Raw genomic sequence first — 18414 nt, 5'->3', positions numbered from 1 at the left:
GTGCAGAAGATGACAAACAAAGAAATTCAAATAAAATCTAAGAAGTTACTAAAAATTAAATAACGAGTTACTTAAATCAAATGAGTGATAATTAAGGATCTAACCAAGAAATAACTTCAGCAATGGTTCACCTAATTGATCATCGATGTAAAGCCAATTTCAATTATTTACCAATAAATAGGTTAAAACTGCCAAACAAACGATGACAGTCAACCCCTCCTTACTGTATCGGTGATTAAGGTACGCCCGTTAACCACTATTCTAATTGAGAAATAATCTTAGATACGCCCGTAAGATTTAATTCTCCAATTGCCTTATGTATTAGAAGGGCTCTATTCTAACCAAATAACGCATTACCAGGGTTATTTTAGATTAACTCGCGTATTCCCCTGACACAAATTCAACATGCCAGTTGTCACTATTTCAGGGCAATTAAACAATTACGGATTTAACGCCCTAATTGACAATAGATTACCAAATTAACTAATCATCCAGATCCAAGACAATCAATTAATTGGACAACCATAAGCACTGTAATCAAGGAATATGCGGATACCAATGAATAAAAAGAAAAGATAAAATTAAATCGATCTCACAATTTTTAAGCGAACCAAAGCCTCCGTTGTTCCTTGACTAGAGTGAAGAAATTAGTTCATATTTGATGCGAAACACCCATACAAAATCGAAGCATCAGTCGCGGCCATAGTCTAGAAATTTGGGAAACTTCAATTCGATCGAAGGAATAAAGAAAAGTAAAGTTACAGAGGATGATTTAGTCTTCCCATGGCTCCTGACACACGTAGGAGGCAACCACAAAAGGCCAAAGGGAAAAGTCAAAAGGAAAGCTAAACTAAAGGTTCTAATTACGAAGAAGGAAAAGTTACTCAAGAAAAGTCAAAAACTAAAAACCTCCAAGTAGTGCTAGTTCTCTGCTATTTCTATTTCCAATCTAAGTAGCCTACTGCTACTGTGCGACGGGCCCCCATGAAGTCGAAGACTCCAGCCTTTTCTTCTTTTTCAATGTTGTCTTTCGCAAATTACCAAAAAAGGGTCCAATTTTGATATTCCAAAAATTCCCCTGGGTGTCTGCTACTTGAACTCTTTCCTGATGACTGCCAAATTGGCACTTATTATGATATTTTCTTTCTACTCCCTAAAATAAATGTAAATTGTCAAAAGTGAATAAAATCTAACAATTAATCCACGTCGGGCCAGGTAATATGGAAAATTAATAATAAAATAAATGATAAAATTGCAACCTATCATTACTTCATTTCACTTTTGCAAAAAAAAAAAAACATAGTGATTGTGTACATAATTTTTTAGGTATATCGTTTATATTATATGTTTTTTTTTTTTTTTTTTTTTAAATTGTAGTCTTTTATTGATGAGAATAATTGTTACACACAGAGAAACATCATTTTGAAGTACATGATCGAACTATAAAGACAGCAAATGAACCAGAGATGTTTGGTGCTTTGTTGAAAAGCAAAGTAGCTCCAATTCTCCTTAATCCTCAGCCCTTCATAAGCTTAATTTTCCGAATTGAAGGCATCCCTAATCTGTCGAGGCGAATTGCTCCACGAGCCATAGTTGGGAACATATGGAAGGAGTCGTATAACTTGAGTTGATGCTCTGGATGAGAGACGCCCACATTGGACAATGCATCAGCGACTGTGTTAGCTTCCCTATAACAATGTGAAAAACGATCAGGATCTTCCACGAACTGCCAAATCTGCCTAATCTCTCGTCGAATCTTCCAAGGGCAGTGTATACGTTTCTGAAGAATTCCAATTAATACCAAAGAATCCGATTGAATATAGAGATTTTCAAAACCCCTATGTATGGATGTTTGAATGCCAATAAGAAGAGCCCGGGCCTCTGCACTTAGACATGTAGTTTCTCCAAGATATGCCGAAAAACCAATCAAAGGAATACCATGTGAATCCCGAAGAACCCCACCTCCTCCACCCAAACCTGGATTACCCTTAGAACAGCCATCTGTATTTAGTGTAAAACGACCAGTTTCCTTTGGTTCCCAATAAACAAGTTTGTACGTGAGATAAATGTGAGATGAATATGGCCAATCGTACAAATGATAGAATGAATGAGCCTTGAAAACCTGTTTGAAATAAATTTCCACAATGGTCTGAATTTCCAAGGAAATGGCAAGACAAATGGCGCGCGATCTCATGTGGACATCCTCAAAGATATATATCTCAATGCTTGTCTGGTTACATTTACGCATTACAGTTACCTCTACTGAATTACACTTCTGGCTCTGTCACTGTTATAAAATCATGCATGGCCATTAACGAAACAAAATATTATCTCTTCCCATACATGACTTGGCTAGCCTGAATGATACAATTATTGAGGCAAATAATAAGAGAAGCAAATGACAAGTGTTTATTTCTTTGTAAAACTTACATTTCTCATAACATGAAATTACTCTATTTATAGAGTTTAAACCAACTCCACTAACTATCCCACTAACTCCACTAACTATCCCATTGACTCCACTAACTCCACTAGCAACTCCACTAGCCACTCCACTAATTCCACTAGTTATTCCACTAACTCCACTAATTCCACTAACTCCATAAATAAATATGATTAATTAACAACGGTAAATATTTCTAACAATCCCTCCCTTAAACTGAAAGTTTCTCAAACATTCAGTTTAATAAGACTTATCAGCTGTGCAGACTCCAAGTAGCTTCCTTAATTTCTGAAACGTGGATAACTTCAATGGCTTGGTCATTGTGTCAGCAATCTGATCTTCACTTTTGCAGTAGAGAAAATCAATTATTGCATCCCTTGTGAGCTCCCATAGAAAGTGAAACCTCACGTCTATGTGCTTGGTTCTTCCATGTAAAACTGAATTTTTAGAGAGATTGATGGCAGAACTATTGTTACAATAAATTGTAGTAGCTCCTTCTTACTGAAAATGCAACTCTTCAAGAATATTCCTTAGCCAAATTGCTTGACAGGCACAGGTAGTTGCAGTTACGTACTCTGCTTCAGTTGTTGATAACGTAACAATTGGTTGATTTTTTGAACACCATGAAATAGCTGCTGAACCCATTATGAATACATATCCAGACGTACTCTTTCTATCATCAGAATCGCCTGCATAGTCACTGTCAGTAAAACCAAACAAATCTGATTTTTCTCCATTCTTGTAAAATAATCCATACTCAATGGTTCCCTGCAAGTATTGAAGAATCCTCTTGGCAGCTAGAAGATGTGTCTCCCTTGAATTTTTCATGTATCTACTAATAAGACTTACAGCATGCATAATATCAGGCCTAGTTGCTGTTAAATGCATTAAACTTCCCACAATTTGCTTGTAAAGGGTGCTATCAACCCTCTTTCCTCCTGGGTCTCTGATAAGTTTTAAACCCATTTCAACTGGCGTACTAACAGAATTACAATTCGTCATTTGAAATCTGTTCAGAATTTCTTGCACATATTTTCTTTGAGAGACAAAAATTCCATCAGCAGATTTCACCACTTCAATGCCCAAAAACATAATGCATCTTTCCAAGATCAGACATATCAATTTGGCCATAATAGATTTCTTGAATTTCTCAAACATGGCACTATCATTTCTACTAAAAATAAGATCATCAACATATAAGCAAACAATCAGCAATTTACCTCCATCTCTAATCTTTATGAAAAGTGTATGCTCATATGGACATTTCTTAAATCTCTCCTTAGAAAAATAAGCATCTATACGACTATACCAAGCACGTGGGGCTTGTTTTAACCTGTATATGCTTTCTTGAGTTTCTATACCTTATGTTCACTTCCAACCTTCACATAATCAGGAGGTTGATCAATAAATACCTGTTCCTGTAAATCACCATGTAAAAATGCTAATTTCACATCCAACTGGAAGATAGACCATGAATTTTGTGCTGCCAATGCAATCACCATCCTAATTGTGTCATGCCTTGCGACTGGAGCAAAGATTTCTCCATAATCCACCCCAAACTCTTGCTTATAGCCTTTAACTACCAAACGTGCCTTGTACTTGTCAACTTCTCCATTCTCTTTTAATTTCGTCTTGTACACCCACTTGACATCTATAGATTTTTGTCCTTCTGGAAGATTGGTTAACTCCTATGTGTTATTTCGTTCAATAGCTGCAATTTCTTCATCCATTGCCTTTTGCCACTTCAAATCTTTGATAGCCTCTTCAAAAACTGTAGGATCACAATCGGAAAATAGTGCAAAATATGTAAGTAGGTCTTGAGATTGATCAATTCCAGGTACCTCATAATCAATCATCCGTGCAGGTCTTTTTCTAATACGTTGAGGCCGTCCTTCATCTTCTGCAACTGTTTGGGAATTTGATACATCATCTGGACCATTCGGTGGAATTTGTTCTGTCAACTGCTGCTTGTTGTGGAATTTGTTTTGTCAACTGCTGCCTGTTGTGGAATTTGTTCTGTCAACTGCTGCCTATTTTCTTCATCAACTCCATCAAAATCAGCGGGTATTTGTTGTTTAATAATATTGCTGCTCCATGGCCAAAAATTTTCCTCATCAAAAATTACATCTCGACTGGTGATAATTTTCTTGGTGATAGGATTATAAAGTTTATAGGCTTTTGACTGATCACTAACACCAAGAAAAATGTATTTCTCCCCCTTGTTATCTAATTTTGTCCTCTTTTGCTCTGGAACATGAGCATAGACAATGCATCCAAAAAATTTGAAGTGATCCACTGTTGGTTTTCTTCCGCTCCATGCTTCCTCAGGCGTCATATTTTTAACAGCAAATGTGGGACTTTTGTTCAACATATGAATGCTCCAGTTGACAGTTTCAGGCCAAAAATTTTTTGGAACACCACTTTTTGTCAAAATGCTCCTCACCATGTTCAATATTGTACGATTCTTTCTCTCTGAAACACCATTCTGCTGTGGCATATAAGCTGCTGTAAGCTGCTTCTGAATTCCATACTTCTCACAAAAATTTATAAATTCTTGTGAATTATACTCTCCACCACAATCACTGCGAAAAAATTTTATGGATTTGCCTGCTTCCTTTTCGATAAGAGTCATGAAATTTTTGAACGTTGAAAATGCTTCAGATTTTTTCTGCAAAAAATAGACCCAAGTTTTCTGACTATAATCATCAGTAAACGTCATAAAATAGCGTTTTCCACCATCAGATGACGGATTTATAGGTCCGCATAAATCAGAGTGAACCAGCTCCAAGACGTTTTTTGTTCTCCACTATTTTCCTTTTGGGAAGCTATTCCGATGTTGTTTGCCAATAACACACTCTTCACAAACTTCTGAAAGAGTTGTGATTTGAGGTAAACCAGCTACTATATTTTTCTATTGCAAAGTTTTCAATCCACCAAAATTCAAATGTCCATAACGAAAATGCCATAACCATGCCACATCTTTCGATTTTGCCGAGAGGCATGAATGAGTCAAGTTTTGCAAATAGAATGGGAACATACGATTTGCCGTCATCTTAACTTGAGCAATTAAGCCCAACTTTGCATCTCGAATCTGATATACACCATCTTTGATAAAAATCTCGTACCCTTTTTCAAGCAACTAACCCATGCTAAGCAAATTTGTCTTTAAGTCTGGAACAAAAAAAACATCAGTAATAGTGTAGGTAGAAGAATTTCCTTTGGTTTGGATAATTACCCTTCCTTTTCCCATAACAGAAATTGTAGAGTTATCACCAAACTTGACAGTACTACGGAATGACTCGTCCAACTCAGAGAATGTCTTCTTATCTCCACACATGTGATTGCTGCAACCGGTGTCTAAATACCACATGTTTTGTTGAGTTTCTTTACTCATGTGACACACCATCAAAAGAGACACTTCTTCTTCTTTTTCTGCAAAATTAGTCCTTTCTCCATTTTGTCTATTCAAATTAGTTCGAAATTCGGACTGATAATGGCCATACCTATGACATTTGTAGCATTCAACATTGGACTTGTCTGTTGACTTTGGCCTTTGAGTTGTTGATGGATAGCCTCCTCGTCCTCTTCTTCTTCCTTGAAATTGATTTTCTTGCTGCTGGTATTGTTGTTGTTGGTTGCCACGATCATTATTTCCTCTACCTCTGCCTTCTCTCCATGTTGAGTGACTTTCTGCTGAAGCCTTCAGTGCTTGCACCTCTTTCTCTTGCTGGTTAATTTTTTGCTCATGAACTGACAAAGAACTCTGCAACTCATCAATTGAAATTGCATCAATATCTTTCGATTCCTCTATACAGCATACAACAAAATTAAATTTTGTTGTCATCGATCGAAGAATCTTCTCGACAATAGTGACGTCCTCCAAATTTTCTCCATGGATCCTCATCTTGTTAGCGATTGCCATCGTTCTTGTGAAATAATTAGTGACCGATTCGCTTGACTTCATACGTAAAGTCTCAAATTCGGTCCAAAGAGCTTGAAGCTGCACCTGCTTCGCCTTTGCATTTCCTTGATACTTTTTCTTCATGGAGTCCCAATTTTGTTTGGAGGTATCTTTGCTAAGAATTGTCTCCAAAATGGCTCGATCAATAGCTTGAAATGGATAATTTTTGGCTTTAAGATCTTTCAGTTTCAATGCTTCCAACTCCATTTTCTGCACCTCTGACAATATTTCTCCGGTTGTTGGCTCTGCTACTCCAGATTCGACAACCTGCCAATACTCCTTAGATCTCAAGAAATTCTCCATTAGCATACTCCAATGATCATAATGACCATCAAAGCGAGGAATTGCTGGCTGCACAAAATTGTCGGTGGCCATCGTAATTTTCCAACACAATTCTCACAACTCACTTTTGTTTTCACTCACAAGCCTAACTTTGATACCACTGATACAATTATTGAGGCAAATAATAAGAGAAGCAAATGACAAGTGTTTATTTCTTTGAAAACTTACATTTCTTATAACATGAAATTACTCTATTTATAGAGTTTAAACCAACTCCACTAACTATCCCAATGACTTCACTAACTCCACTAGTTACTCCACTGATTCCACTAGTTATTCCACTAACTCCACTAATTCCACTAACTCCATAAATAAATATGATAATTAACAACGGTAAATATTTCTAACACTGAACACTGTAATTATATTCCAAATACCTTAAGCAAATTCGCATAAGATGACGCTGATATTTTTCTTGCCTACCAGAAGTGATTAATTTTCTTAGGGAGCAAAGATACGTGGAAACAAATGTCAAGAACTAGAGAGTGTACAGGACCTGAAATGCCAAGGCAAGCAATTAAATTTATGGTTTAGAATCTACTCAAATTTTGGTATTCCTGCATAACGTTATAGTAATATTCTTTTTGCCACCTACCCATTGCCTAAATTTCTTTGCGGAGCAAAAGTATGACACATTTCAAGAATTTATGAGTGAAACTGACTTCAAATGCACATGCGAGAAGTGAAACTGGTGGTTAGAATTTACTCGAGGTTACTTGTCGAATCACCTGTGAAAGGGCGAATTTCACATAATATTGCTAAAATTAAAAATCGTCACAAAATTAGTGCTGTTTGATGGAGGGTTCTTAATTAGGGGTTGCCGCAACTCCGATATGCGGTTTCAAATAAAAATAATTTTCATTTTCATTTATTTTGGGTTGCTTCAATTTCCCTTTTTTTTTTAATTCCTTCAAACTATCGCCGCTCAATTGATTAGCGGTGAAGGTTTTTTTTTTTTTAATTTTTTTGCATTGCCGCTCATGAGTTTTTTTTTTGAGATGAGCGGCAATAAGTTTTTTTTTTTTAAATTTTTTTTGCATCGATGCAAAATCTTGTGGTATATATTTCATAGATGGAACAATTCCTATTCATGTAAGGCAATGAGTTGTTCCAAATAATTGTTCCACAATGCAATCAGAGAGGGGGAAATCTGGTGTACATATATTCAAGACGGTTGAAGACGTGGTGCTTTTTCCATTCTGATTTATGTTATATCCTATTTGCCACGTTGAATGAATTATATGAAATGAGGATCTCAGGCTATGTCTTACTTATTGCAGCCTTCATCTTATTCACTTGTGGAACCTGGAAATGATCACAAAAGCATTGCCTTCAAGGCTGGGTTTACTCCTTAGTATGCCGCTTGCGTTTTATTAAAAAAAGAAAAAAAATAAGGAGAAAAAAGGTATTGCCACTCATCTCATGAGCGGCGATGCAAAAAAAAAAATTTAATATGAAAATTTAACTTAGTCAAAAAATTCTTCATGATTAAAAAAAATAAATAAATATGAAAAGAAATCTACATTGTTAAATGCAGAATTTGTCAAAACTTGGAAATTTTTTGAAAAATCTACTGTTTTATATACCGATAAATGTTTATAGTTTGGATAAAAAGATTATTTAGAAACCCTTTTTTGAAATTAATATGTAATACTTTTCTTAAATGTGATATATGAAAGATGAAAATACAGTTATAAATGTGACACTTTTTCTGATGTGATATATAAAAGATGAAAATACAGTCATAAAGGTAACTAATAACGCATTTATATATAATAGAAAAATCTTTGCAAAAAAATATATCGTATGTATAGTGCAAATCTTTCTTGTTTATCTGTTCACTTAACTATAATTATCTAGTACATAAGCTGGTCAAATTTATGATTAACAAGATATAACATTTATTTTTTCACATCATTGTGCGGGACTGCATGACTTGCGTTTAACTTGCAAGTGTTTGATGGCACCTTGGAAGTCCTGTTCCTGAATTTGTACTTTCTTTTGTTTGGCCTCTTTGGCAAATGAAATATATATCTCAATAAAAAAATGAAGAAATATATACCACAAGATTTTGCATCGTGCAAAAAAAAAAAAAAAAAAAACTTCGCCGCTAATCAAATGAGCGGCGATGGTTTGAAGGAATTAAAAAAAAAAGGGAAACTGAAGCAACCCAAAATAAATGAAAATTAAAATTATTTTTACTTGAAACCGCACATCAGAGTTGCGGCGATCCCTAATTAAAAACCCCATTGAATAGCACCAATTTTGTGACGATTTTTAATTTTAGCAATATTATGAGAAATTCGCCGAAGTGAAAGTGATTCGACATAGATGATAGTATGCGATAGATGGTTGGTTCTTACTATTTCCAAACTTAAAGTTTTACTATTGCTATCATTTTATATCCTTTTATAAATTATTTATTCCCTATAAGTACTTAATTTGCCCAGAGTGAATATCATTTGTAGCCACAATTAACAATTTTGTTCATCATGATTCATGCAACTTTTCTTGCTTGAGTCTAATTAGTTAAAGTATACAATGATTATTCTCTTCAAAGTCTCCAAAACCCAACTTGATTTATAGGAATGTTAAGTAGGTAGCCTTCAAGTCCATCGTGCTCATTTGTTAGGCATTTATCTTTCCTCTGCTCTTTGTAAAGTTTACACTCCCTCTTGTGTAATATAAAAAAAAAAATTCTTCTCAAAAGCACCCCTCCTATTTGTATACAGTAAGTAAATTCCTAAAACCCAAATGAAGAAACCTTCATTCTATATTGAATCCTTTCAAAAGTTATCCGATAATAGTTTCATTCCAATAGAAAATAAATGAATTCAAGTTCGTTATCTATAAGGAACATTTCCCCATGATATTTTTAATATTTTTGTATGTTAATTCCATTTTTCATCCTTTTCACATTCAGATTGAATATAATCTTTCTCTTGGTGTTTAACAATTAATCACTAATTTTCTTTCCCAATTTCCTCCTATATAGCAAGAAACCAATAAAACTAAAGGAAAAAAATCCCAATTGTTAAATGATGCAAGAGAATTTAGATGTGCCAATTTATGCATGAGGGGGTCTATGAGTTATTATTAGTATTAAGTGCTAAGGTAATTTGAAGGGAAATTTCAAACTCATAAAGTTGATAACCACTAAATTTGACATAATATGCCTTCTTTGTACTCCTAGAAAAAAACAAAAAAAAAAAAAGAAAATGAAAAGGACACAATGTGTCCTCTAGAGGCTTCTTATACTTCCATTATGCTAATTCTCAACTCTCCAGAACCAAAAACAAATATATAGTACTAGAGCTAGGAATACAACTCAATATACTTGGGCAAATACTAATATCCAAGCGAATGAATAGCTTTATTTGTCATACTATCGATCAGTATTTTAGATTACCATTATAAGTAGGTGGCAGGAACAAAATCTCTAAATTCCTTTTCGTTCACTTTTAGTGTTTAATCTACCTAACATAAAGAATGTATACAATTTCATCTTCTATTTCGTGTAACACAAAAAAAAAGGAAAAAAAGAAAAAGGAACAAAAACGATGAAAGAAGGGAAGAAAAAAAATGAAAGAAACACAAAATGTTTCAGATTTCCTAGTTGAAAAGAACTCTCTTTTGTATTTATATTTAATTTAGAAATTTCTTTGTAAAACAAATTTCGAGTAGAACTCGATTTTATTTCTAAAGTAAAGCCTAAATATTTTTCTAAATCAAATTCAATTGATAAAGTACAACCACAAAGCCGTTATTACAAAAATAATATCAACACAATAAAATTAGGACGTTAGAATTACAAGTACAGCAAAATCGTTAGAATCTCTAATGAGGGTATAATTAGAAAGTAAAAATTAAATCACTAAATCACTAAATTATATTGACACATTTTAATATAGTACAGATATAGATGATCACGGCATTATGCTTTTGCCTACCAGCGACTAAATTTCTTTGAGGAATGTCAAGAACAAAATAGTGGAATGCAAATCTAGCATTGAAAAACTCTTAGATGTCACGTATGATATAAACCTGTGAGGTCATGCTTGACCATTAACGAAGCAAAATATTATCTCTTTCCCACGCATGACTTTGCTTGCCGGGCCACTGTAATTATATTCCAGATCACTTGAGCAAATTCAGCACATGATTATGCTGATATTCTTCTCGCCTACTAGGAGCGCTTAATTTTCTTAGGGAGCATAAGTATATGTGGAACAAATGTCAAAGAACTAAAGAGCGTATGGGAACAGAAATGTCAAGCCAAGCAATTAAATTTAGGTTATGGTACGACACAAGTCAAGAATTGATGAGAGAAACTGACTACAGATGAACATGGGAGCAATGAAGCTTGTGGTTAGAATTTACTCGGTTGTTACCAGTCGATTCACCTACGAAGTGATGATCATTAATGAAAAAACATTAGTTTGCAATAAAAAAAATAATTTAGAGTGACTCTTCTCCTTTTTAGTATCAAGAAAAAAAATCAAAACATTAATCTCTTTCTTCATGGAAATATTATTAATATTGAATAAAAGATAGAAAGATGGGGGGTGGGGGAGGGAGAGGAAGAGAGGGAGCTCAATTATTTTTTTTAAAAATAGAAATAAGAAAGAATTCAATATTTTTATTAGTTTAAAATTACTTTACTATTCTGTTTACCATCCAATTTTAATTCTAATGCCGGCGACATTAAAGTAATATGATAAATATTAGATTCTTTCTTATTTTCTTTCTTTGCAAAAATCTAATTTTCTGTCTCCTTCTCTACTATCTCTTTTCCTTTTTGTTGAATTCAAAGCCAAGCCTCAATTGATGACTTTTTCAAGCCAAAATTGAGGACTTTGAATTCTTTGGCCTAAATTTCTAAATCCCACATCGGTTAAGTTTAACATTTGAGAGGTTGTTTGAGAACTATAAATAGCTCTCAAACAAACCAATTCAAGTACACCAAGCAAGAGCCAATAACTTGCTTTCTTCTCTCTCTTTGTAATATTTCTTCTAGTGAAATATTAAATTGTCGGTAGTGTCCGAGGACGTAGGCAAATTAGCCGAACCTCGTTAAATTCTGGTGTTCTATTTTATTGTCTATTTAGTAGCTATATTTGTAGGTATATTTGTAGTGAGTTATTGTGCAATTAAGTGCATATATAGGTGATTCTGTCTAGGAAATTGGTACTTAAGCAGGCCAGTGTGCCTCACCAAATATTTCCTGGGAATTACCATTTTGCAATTTTAGGTACAATAATTTACTCGTTATACCTTAACTTTGGTAGGGCTTCCGCAACAATTGGTATCAGAGCTCGAGGTTTCTTAGTATGCTCTGTGGTTGCAGCATGGTCTGATCTTCCACATCAGAAAAGATTTCTTGGGCTATTGTTACTCTACATTTAGGAGCTACTAAATATAATTTGTAGAGATGGCCGAAAGTAGATCTTCATCTACAATGCAAGCATCAACAAGCTCGTCATTATCTATTATGGCGAGAAATGTTATGACGAATACAAAATTAAATGTGGAGACATTTGATGGTACCGGTCATTTCGGCATGTGGCAAAGTGAGATTCTAGACGCGCTCTTTAATCAAGGTCTAGACATTGCCATCGAAAAAGAGAAACCAGAAGAGATTGAAGAGAAGGAATGGAGGACGCTAAATCGTTTAGCGTGTGGTACAATTCGATCGTGTCTTTCAAGGGAACAAAAATATGTGTTCTCAAAAGAAACCTCTGCAAATAAATTATGGACTGGATTGGAGGAGAAGTTCTTGAAGAAAAATTGTCAGAACAGGCTCAACATGAAGAAGCGTTTATTTCGCTTCACTTATGTTCCTGGCACAACTCTAAGTGATCACATCACTAATTTCAATCAGTTAATCACTGATCTGATGAATTTAGATGTGACATTTGAAGACGAAGATTTGGCTCTCATGTTGTTGGGATCTCTTCCTGAGGAGTTTGAGCATCTTGAAACAACTCTACTCCATGGGAAAGCTGAGGTGTCCCTCAGTGAAGTTAGCTCTGCCCTGTACAGCTATGAGCTCAGAAGAAAAGACAAGCAAAATAGCAGAGATGGAGCAGCAGAAGCTCTGGTAACTAGAGGACGCTCACAAAACCAGAGAAAGGGGACGAGAAGAAGATCCAAGTCAAGAGCCAGACTAAGTAAAGATGAGTGTGCCTTTTGCAGAGAGAAAGGGCACTGGAAGAAGGACTGTCCAAAACTGAAGGGTAGACCTGACAAAGAAAAAGCTGTTGCGGATTCAAATGTATCTGAGTGCATTGATCAAAACTCAGATTTTTCATTAGCTGTCATGCCTACTGGTCATTCTAGTACATGGCTATTGGACTCAGGTTGTAGCCATCATATGACGTCCAATAGAGAATGGTTCTTTGATTTCAAGGAAAAAGAAGGTGGAGTCGTCTACACGGCAGATGAGACCACATTAGCAACAAATGGGGTTGGTTCAATTCGGCTGAGGAATCAGGATGGATCAATTAAGATTCTAACTGATGTCCGATATGTGCCAGAATTGAAAAAGAACCTCATTTCTGTGGGAGTACTAGAATCAATGGGCTACAAGGTGTCGGCATATAATGGAGTGATGAAAATCATTTCAGGTGCATTGGTGCTGGTGAAAGGAATCCGGAAAAATAATAACTTGTATTACTATCAAGGTAATGCAGTTGTTGGAGTAGCGGCCGTGGCTTCCAGTGATGATCGAGAATTGAAAGTAACCAGATTATGGCATATGCGCTTAGGGCATGCCGGAGAAAAATCTTTGAATCTTCTGATGAATCAAGGACTATTAAAAGGAGCCAGTGTTTGCAAGTTAGATTTTTGCGAGCATTGTGTCAAAGGAAAGCAGACAAGGGTAAAATTTGGCACTGCAATTCACGATACCAAGGGTATTTTGGATTATGTGCACTCTGATGTGTGGGGACCTTCCAAAACAACTTCTTTGGGAGGCAAGAATTATTTTGTTACCTTTGTCGATGACTTCTCTCGAAGAGTATGGGTGTATACTATGAAGGCGAAAAGTGAAGTATTGGGAATTTTCATCAAGTGGAAAAAGATGGTGGAAACTCAAACAGAAAGAAAGATCAAACGCCTTCGAACAGACAACGGAGGTGAATACACTAGTGATCCGTTCATGGAGGTCTGTGAAAATGAAGGCATTGTTCGGCACTTCACAGTCAGAGATACACCACAGCAAAACGGGGTGGCAGAGCGTATGAACCGGACATTGGTGGAGAAAGTTCGGTGTATGTTGTCCAATGCTGAGTTGGGCAGACAATTTTGGGCTGAGGCCTTAGCATATGCAAATCACCTCGTTAATCGCTTACCATCAACTGCTATTGGCGGCAAAACGCCATTAGAGAAATGGTCGGGAAAACCTGCTACAGATTATGATTCCTTACATGTGTTTGGTTCTACTGCATATTATCATGTTAAAGAATCAAAGTTGGATCCAAGGGCGAAGAAGGCGCTCTTTATGGGGATCACAACAGGCATTAAAGGTTATCGCCTTTGGTGTCCCGAAACGAAAAAGATAGTTTTCAGCAGGGATGTCACCTTTGATGAATCTACCATGTTAACAAAGGTAGATGTACAGCAGAATGATAGTACTCCCCAACAGGTGGAGAGCACTCCTAAGCAGATGGAGTTTGAAAGAAGCATTATCAGACCAGCAGTGGATATCGGAGTAGATGAAAGGACTCCTATGGTAGAAGAAGAATCAACTGAAGAAAATGTTCCAGTTGAAGAACTTTCACAGCAACATGAATCAATTGCAACCAGTAGGCCAAAGAGGACAATCAGAAAACCTGCTCGTTTTGCTGATATAGTGGCCTATGCATCCCCAACCATAAATGTTGATATTCCTGCCACTTTCAATGAAGCAGCTCAAAGTTCGGATAAAGAAAAGTGGAGGATTGCAATGGATGAAGAAGTACATTCCCTTCATAAGAATCAAACATGGAGGCTAACCAGTCTTCCAAAGGGAAAGAAGGCAATCGGATGCAAGTGGGTATATGCAAAGAAGGAAGGATTTCCTGACAAGTCTGGTGTTCGCTACAAAGCAAGATTGGTGGCTAAAGGCTACGCTCAGAAGGAGGGAATTGATTACAACGAAGTGTTTTCTCCAGTCGTGAAACATTCCTCCATCAGAATTTTATTGGCTTTGGTAGCACAATTGGATCTGGAACTTGTCCAATTAGATGTAAAAACTGCGTTTTTACATGGTGACTTGGAAGAGGAAATCTACATGACTCAGCCAGAAGGATTCAAAGTTGCTGGTAAAGAAAAGATGGTATGCAAGCTTGACAAATCGTTGTATGGATTGAAGCAGTCTCCAAGACAGTGGTATAAGCGATTTGACAAGTTTATGATGGGGCAAAGGTACACAAGAAGCAAATATGATGATTGTGTATATTTGCGCAAGCTACGAGATGGATCCTACATATATCTTCTTCTTTATGTTGATGATATGTTGATAGCTTCCAAGGATCAAGGTGAGATTGAAAAATTGAAATCTCATTTGAGTCGGGAGTTTGAAATGAAGGATCTCGGCGAAGCCAAGAAAATTCTCGGCATGGAGATAAGTAGAGATAGAAGATTGGGGAGGCTTTATTTGACACAGAAAGAGTATCTTAGTAAAGTATTAAAGAGGTTTGGTATGAATGAAAAGACTAAACCTGTTAGTACTCCACTTGCTCCTCATTTCAAGTTTAGTGCATCGTTATCTCCAAAGAATGATGCAGAACGAGAATATATGGCAAAGGTACCGTATGCAAATGCGGTGGGTAGCTTGATGTATGCTATGGTGTGTACAAGGCCCGACATTTCACAAGCAGTTGGAGTTGTGAGCAGGTACATGCATGATCCTGGCAAGGAGCATTGGCAAGCTGTGAAATGGATTTTACGGTATATTTTGAACACCGTAGATGTTGGATTAGTATTTGAGCGGGATGAGAAGATTGGTCAAGGCGTAGTTGGATATTGTGATTCCGACTACGCAGGAGATCAAGATACACGTCGATCAACGACTGGGTATGTTTTTACACTTGCTAAGGCACCAGTCAGTTGGAGGTCTACCTTACAGTCAACAGTTGCTTTGTCTACTACAGAGGCGGAGTATATGGCAGTTACGGAAGCTGTTAAGGAAGCAATTTGGCTTCATGGATTGCTTGATGAATTGGAAATTGGACAGAAGTCTATCAAAGTTCATTGTGATAGTCAGAGTGCTATTCATTTAGCAAAGAACCAAGTTTATCATGCAAGGACGAAGCATATCGACGTACGGTATCATTTTGTGAGGAAGATTTTGGAAGATAGTACGATACTACTTCAAAAGATTCAGACCAAGGAGAATCCTGCTGATATGCTTACGAAGGTTGTGACAACTATCAAATTCCAACATTGTTTGAATTTGATAAATGTTGTGCACGACTTGAAGATTGGCGCTTGACAACGCATTTGAAGACACCACCGAATTTGAGGGAAAAAAAAATTTGTATTTTTGGTGGGATTAGAAATTATGCCAAGGTGGAGATTTGTTGAATTCAAAGCCAAGCCTCAATTGATGACTTTTTCAAGCCAAAATTGAGGACTTTGAATTCTTTGGCCTAAATTTCTAAATCCCACATCGGTTAAGTTTAACATTTGAGAGGTTGTTTGAGAACTATAAATAGCTCTCAAACAAACCAATTCAAGTACACCAAGCAAGAGCCAATAACTTGCTTTCTTCTCTCTCTTTGTAATATTTCTTCTAGTGAAATATTAAATTGTCGGTAGTGTCCGAGGACGTAGGCAAATTAGCCGAACCTCGTTAAATTCTGGTGTTCTATTTTATTGTCTATTTAGTAGCTATATTTGTAGGTATATTTGTAGTGAGTTATTGTGCAATTAAGTGCATATATAGGTGATTCTGTCTAGGAAATTGGTACTTAAGCAGGCCAGTGTGCCTCACCAAATATTTCCTGGGAATTACCATTTTGCAATTTTAGGTACAATAATTTACTCGTTATACCTTAACTTTGGTAGGGCTTCCGCAACACAACTAAATTTATCTAAATTAGTTGAAGACTTATTGAGGCATCCCACACTGGTGTTGGAAGAGGAAAGGAAAGGCTTAAGTGCTTGGGGCTAATGACTAATTTGAATTAACTATTTTGGATCAATGAATTTCCGTACAAAAATTACTTGGCCCAATCTTTGGACCCAGGTCATAATAGTTTGTGTCAGAACGAACTTCCTTTGTGATAGACAGTCTGGATATAAAGGTAGAGAGAATGAAGTATTCCACGTCATCAATGATGGGAAGAGAAAAGGAAATGTTTAAGTTCTTGAGACCTTGGGCTAATGAATAATTTGGATTAATCATTTTGGGCCAGTGAATTTTGATTCAAAAATTATCTAGGCCAACCCTTGAACCCAAGTTGCAACACTTATAAGCAAAAGTCACGTAGTTGAAATGGTCGGGAAAGTTGAAACTAGGCTTCAGCAGTTAATACATATCAAACTTTTTGGGTTACACCACATTATTCATGGATTGATGAAGCAGATACCCCTTTAGAACGTGGAATTGCACCTCCCGGGATGAAATAAATGGTGTAAGTAGGTACTCAAATTCCGACTATTGTGTAAAGATTTGGGTTCCAGAAAATAGGGAGAAAGGAGAGAAAAAAGAAGGAGAGAGTAATTTGTGAGACTAGAATCAGAATATGCAGAGGAAAGAGGAGAGAATTGTATTATTCAAGAAGAAGGAGATTTTTTACAAGTCAATTCTTGGCTTTTCGACCCATGAGTTTGGGACAGCTGGTAAGCGGGTTGCTAACGTCAACAGGAGGTCGTAAGTTCGACTCCTACAAGTGGCGCCTTGAAAAGTTCTGAGTCAAGCCTTCATCTCCAAATAAGAGCTGGACTCTGCGGGTGCTCCCCAAACTGAATTCGGATTAGCGCCTCACTGAGAGCGGGGATACTGGGTGTTCAAAGCCAAAAAAAAAAAAAAAAAAAACTTGGCTTTTCACTATATAGCTTTTCCTTGGGTCCTTACATATCGCGTGCACCTTATTAATGAGTTTCTAGTACTCGTTTAACCTGCTATCAAAACAATGATATAGATCAAATCGTGTTGGACGATTTTCAACAATTTGTTAATAAATTTGTTTTAATAAAAAAGGAGTTTCAATATGAATTGAAACGATTGAAATGGTTATAAATCATGATGATGACTATGTTTATGCCATATACATTGTATATAGGTTCTCACTCACATATATTGTATGTAGTAACTCAACCCGACTTTTTCAAATGATTAAACATGTGTACGGTGTGAAAAAGAAAGTCACAATACTATGGTATGTTATTGCTGGAAGATCCAGCACGGGAGGCAAGTGGTGCTTGTTGATTGTACGTTGCTCAACACATGTTTTTCATATTTTTCTTAATGATCGTTTATGTCAAGAAAGATAAAGAGTGAGACAAATAGATCAGAAATTGGATTTTAGAATCATGGATTAAAGTATTAGCAAGTGTATTAAGCATTAAGAGATTGCATTCTCCCATGTTGAGTTGTCTAAAGCTCGATTGATTATTTAAATGCTTGTTGGCTTAAGTAGTAACGTTCTTACCATTATTGAGGAAATTGTAAGTTTTAATT

The 18414-nt window shown here is 36.1% G+C and overlaps 1 protein-coding gene across 1 annotated transcript; it reads right to left on the bottom strand.

Annotated features, from left to right (window-relative positions):
* Positions 1-4400: 4400 nt before the first annotated feature.
* On the bottom strand, positions 4401-6779 carry LOC140012815 (uncharacterized). The gene is made up of 2 exons (XM_072061132.1): positions 5679-6779; positions 4401-5111 (listed from the first exon to the last, which is right to left on the bottom strand). The coding sequence occupies exons 1-2, from the start codon at positions 6777-6779 to the stop codon at positions 4401-4403; spliced, it is 1812 nt and encodes a 603-aa protein (XP_071917233.1).
* Positions 6780-18414: the final 11635 nt, after the last annotated feature.

The sequence above is a fragment of the Coffea arabica genome, chromosome 8e, assembly GCF_036785885.1.
Source record: "Coffea arabica cultivar ET-39 chromosome 8e, Coffea Arabica ET-39 HiFi, whole genome shotgun sequence".
Taxonomy (NCBI): domain Eukaryota; kingdom Viridiplantae; phylum Streptophyta; class Magnoliopsida; order Gentianales; family Rubiaceae; genus Coffea; species Coffea arabica.
This window is presented reverse-complemented; position numbering and strand designations above follow the sequence as displayed.

Coding starts and splice junctions, on each gene's coding strand:
- LOC140012815 (XM_072061132.1), bottom strand. CDS start 6,779: ATGGCCACCGACAATTTTGTGCAGCCAGCAATTCCTCGCTTTGATGGT. Junction 5,112..5,678: donor CTGTTATGGGAAAAGGAAGG/GTAATTATCCAA, acceptor TATTTTTTGCAG/AAAAAATCTGAAGCATTTTC.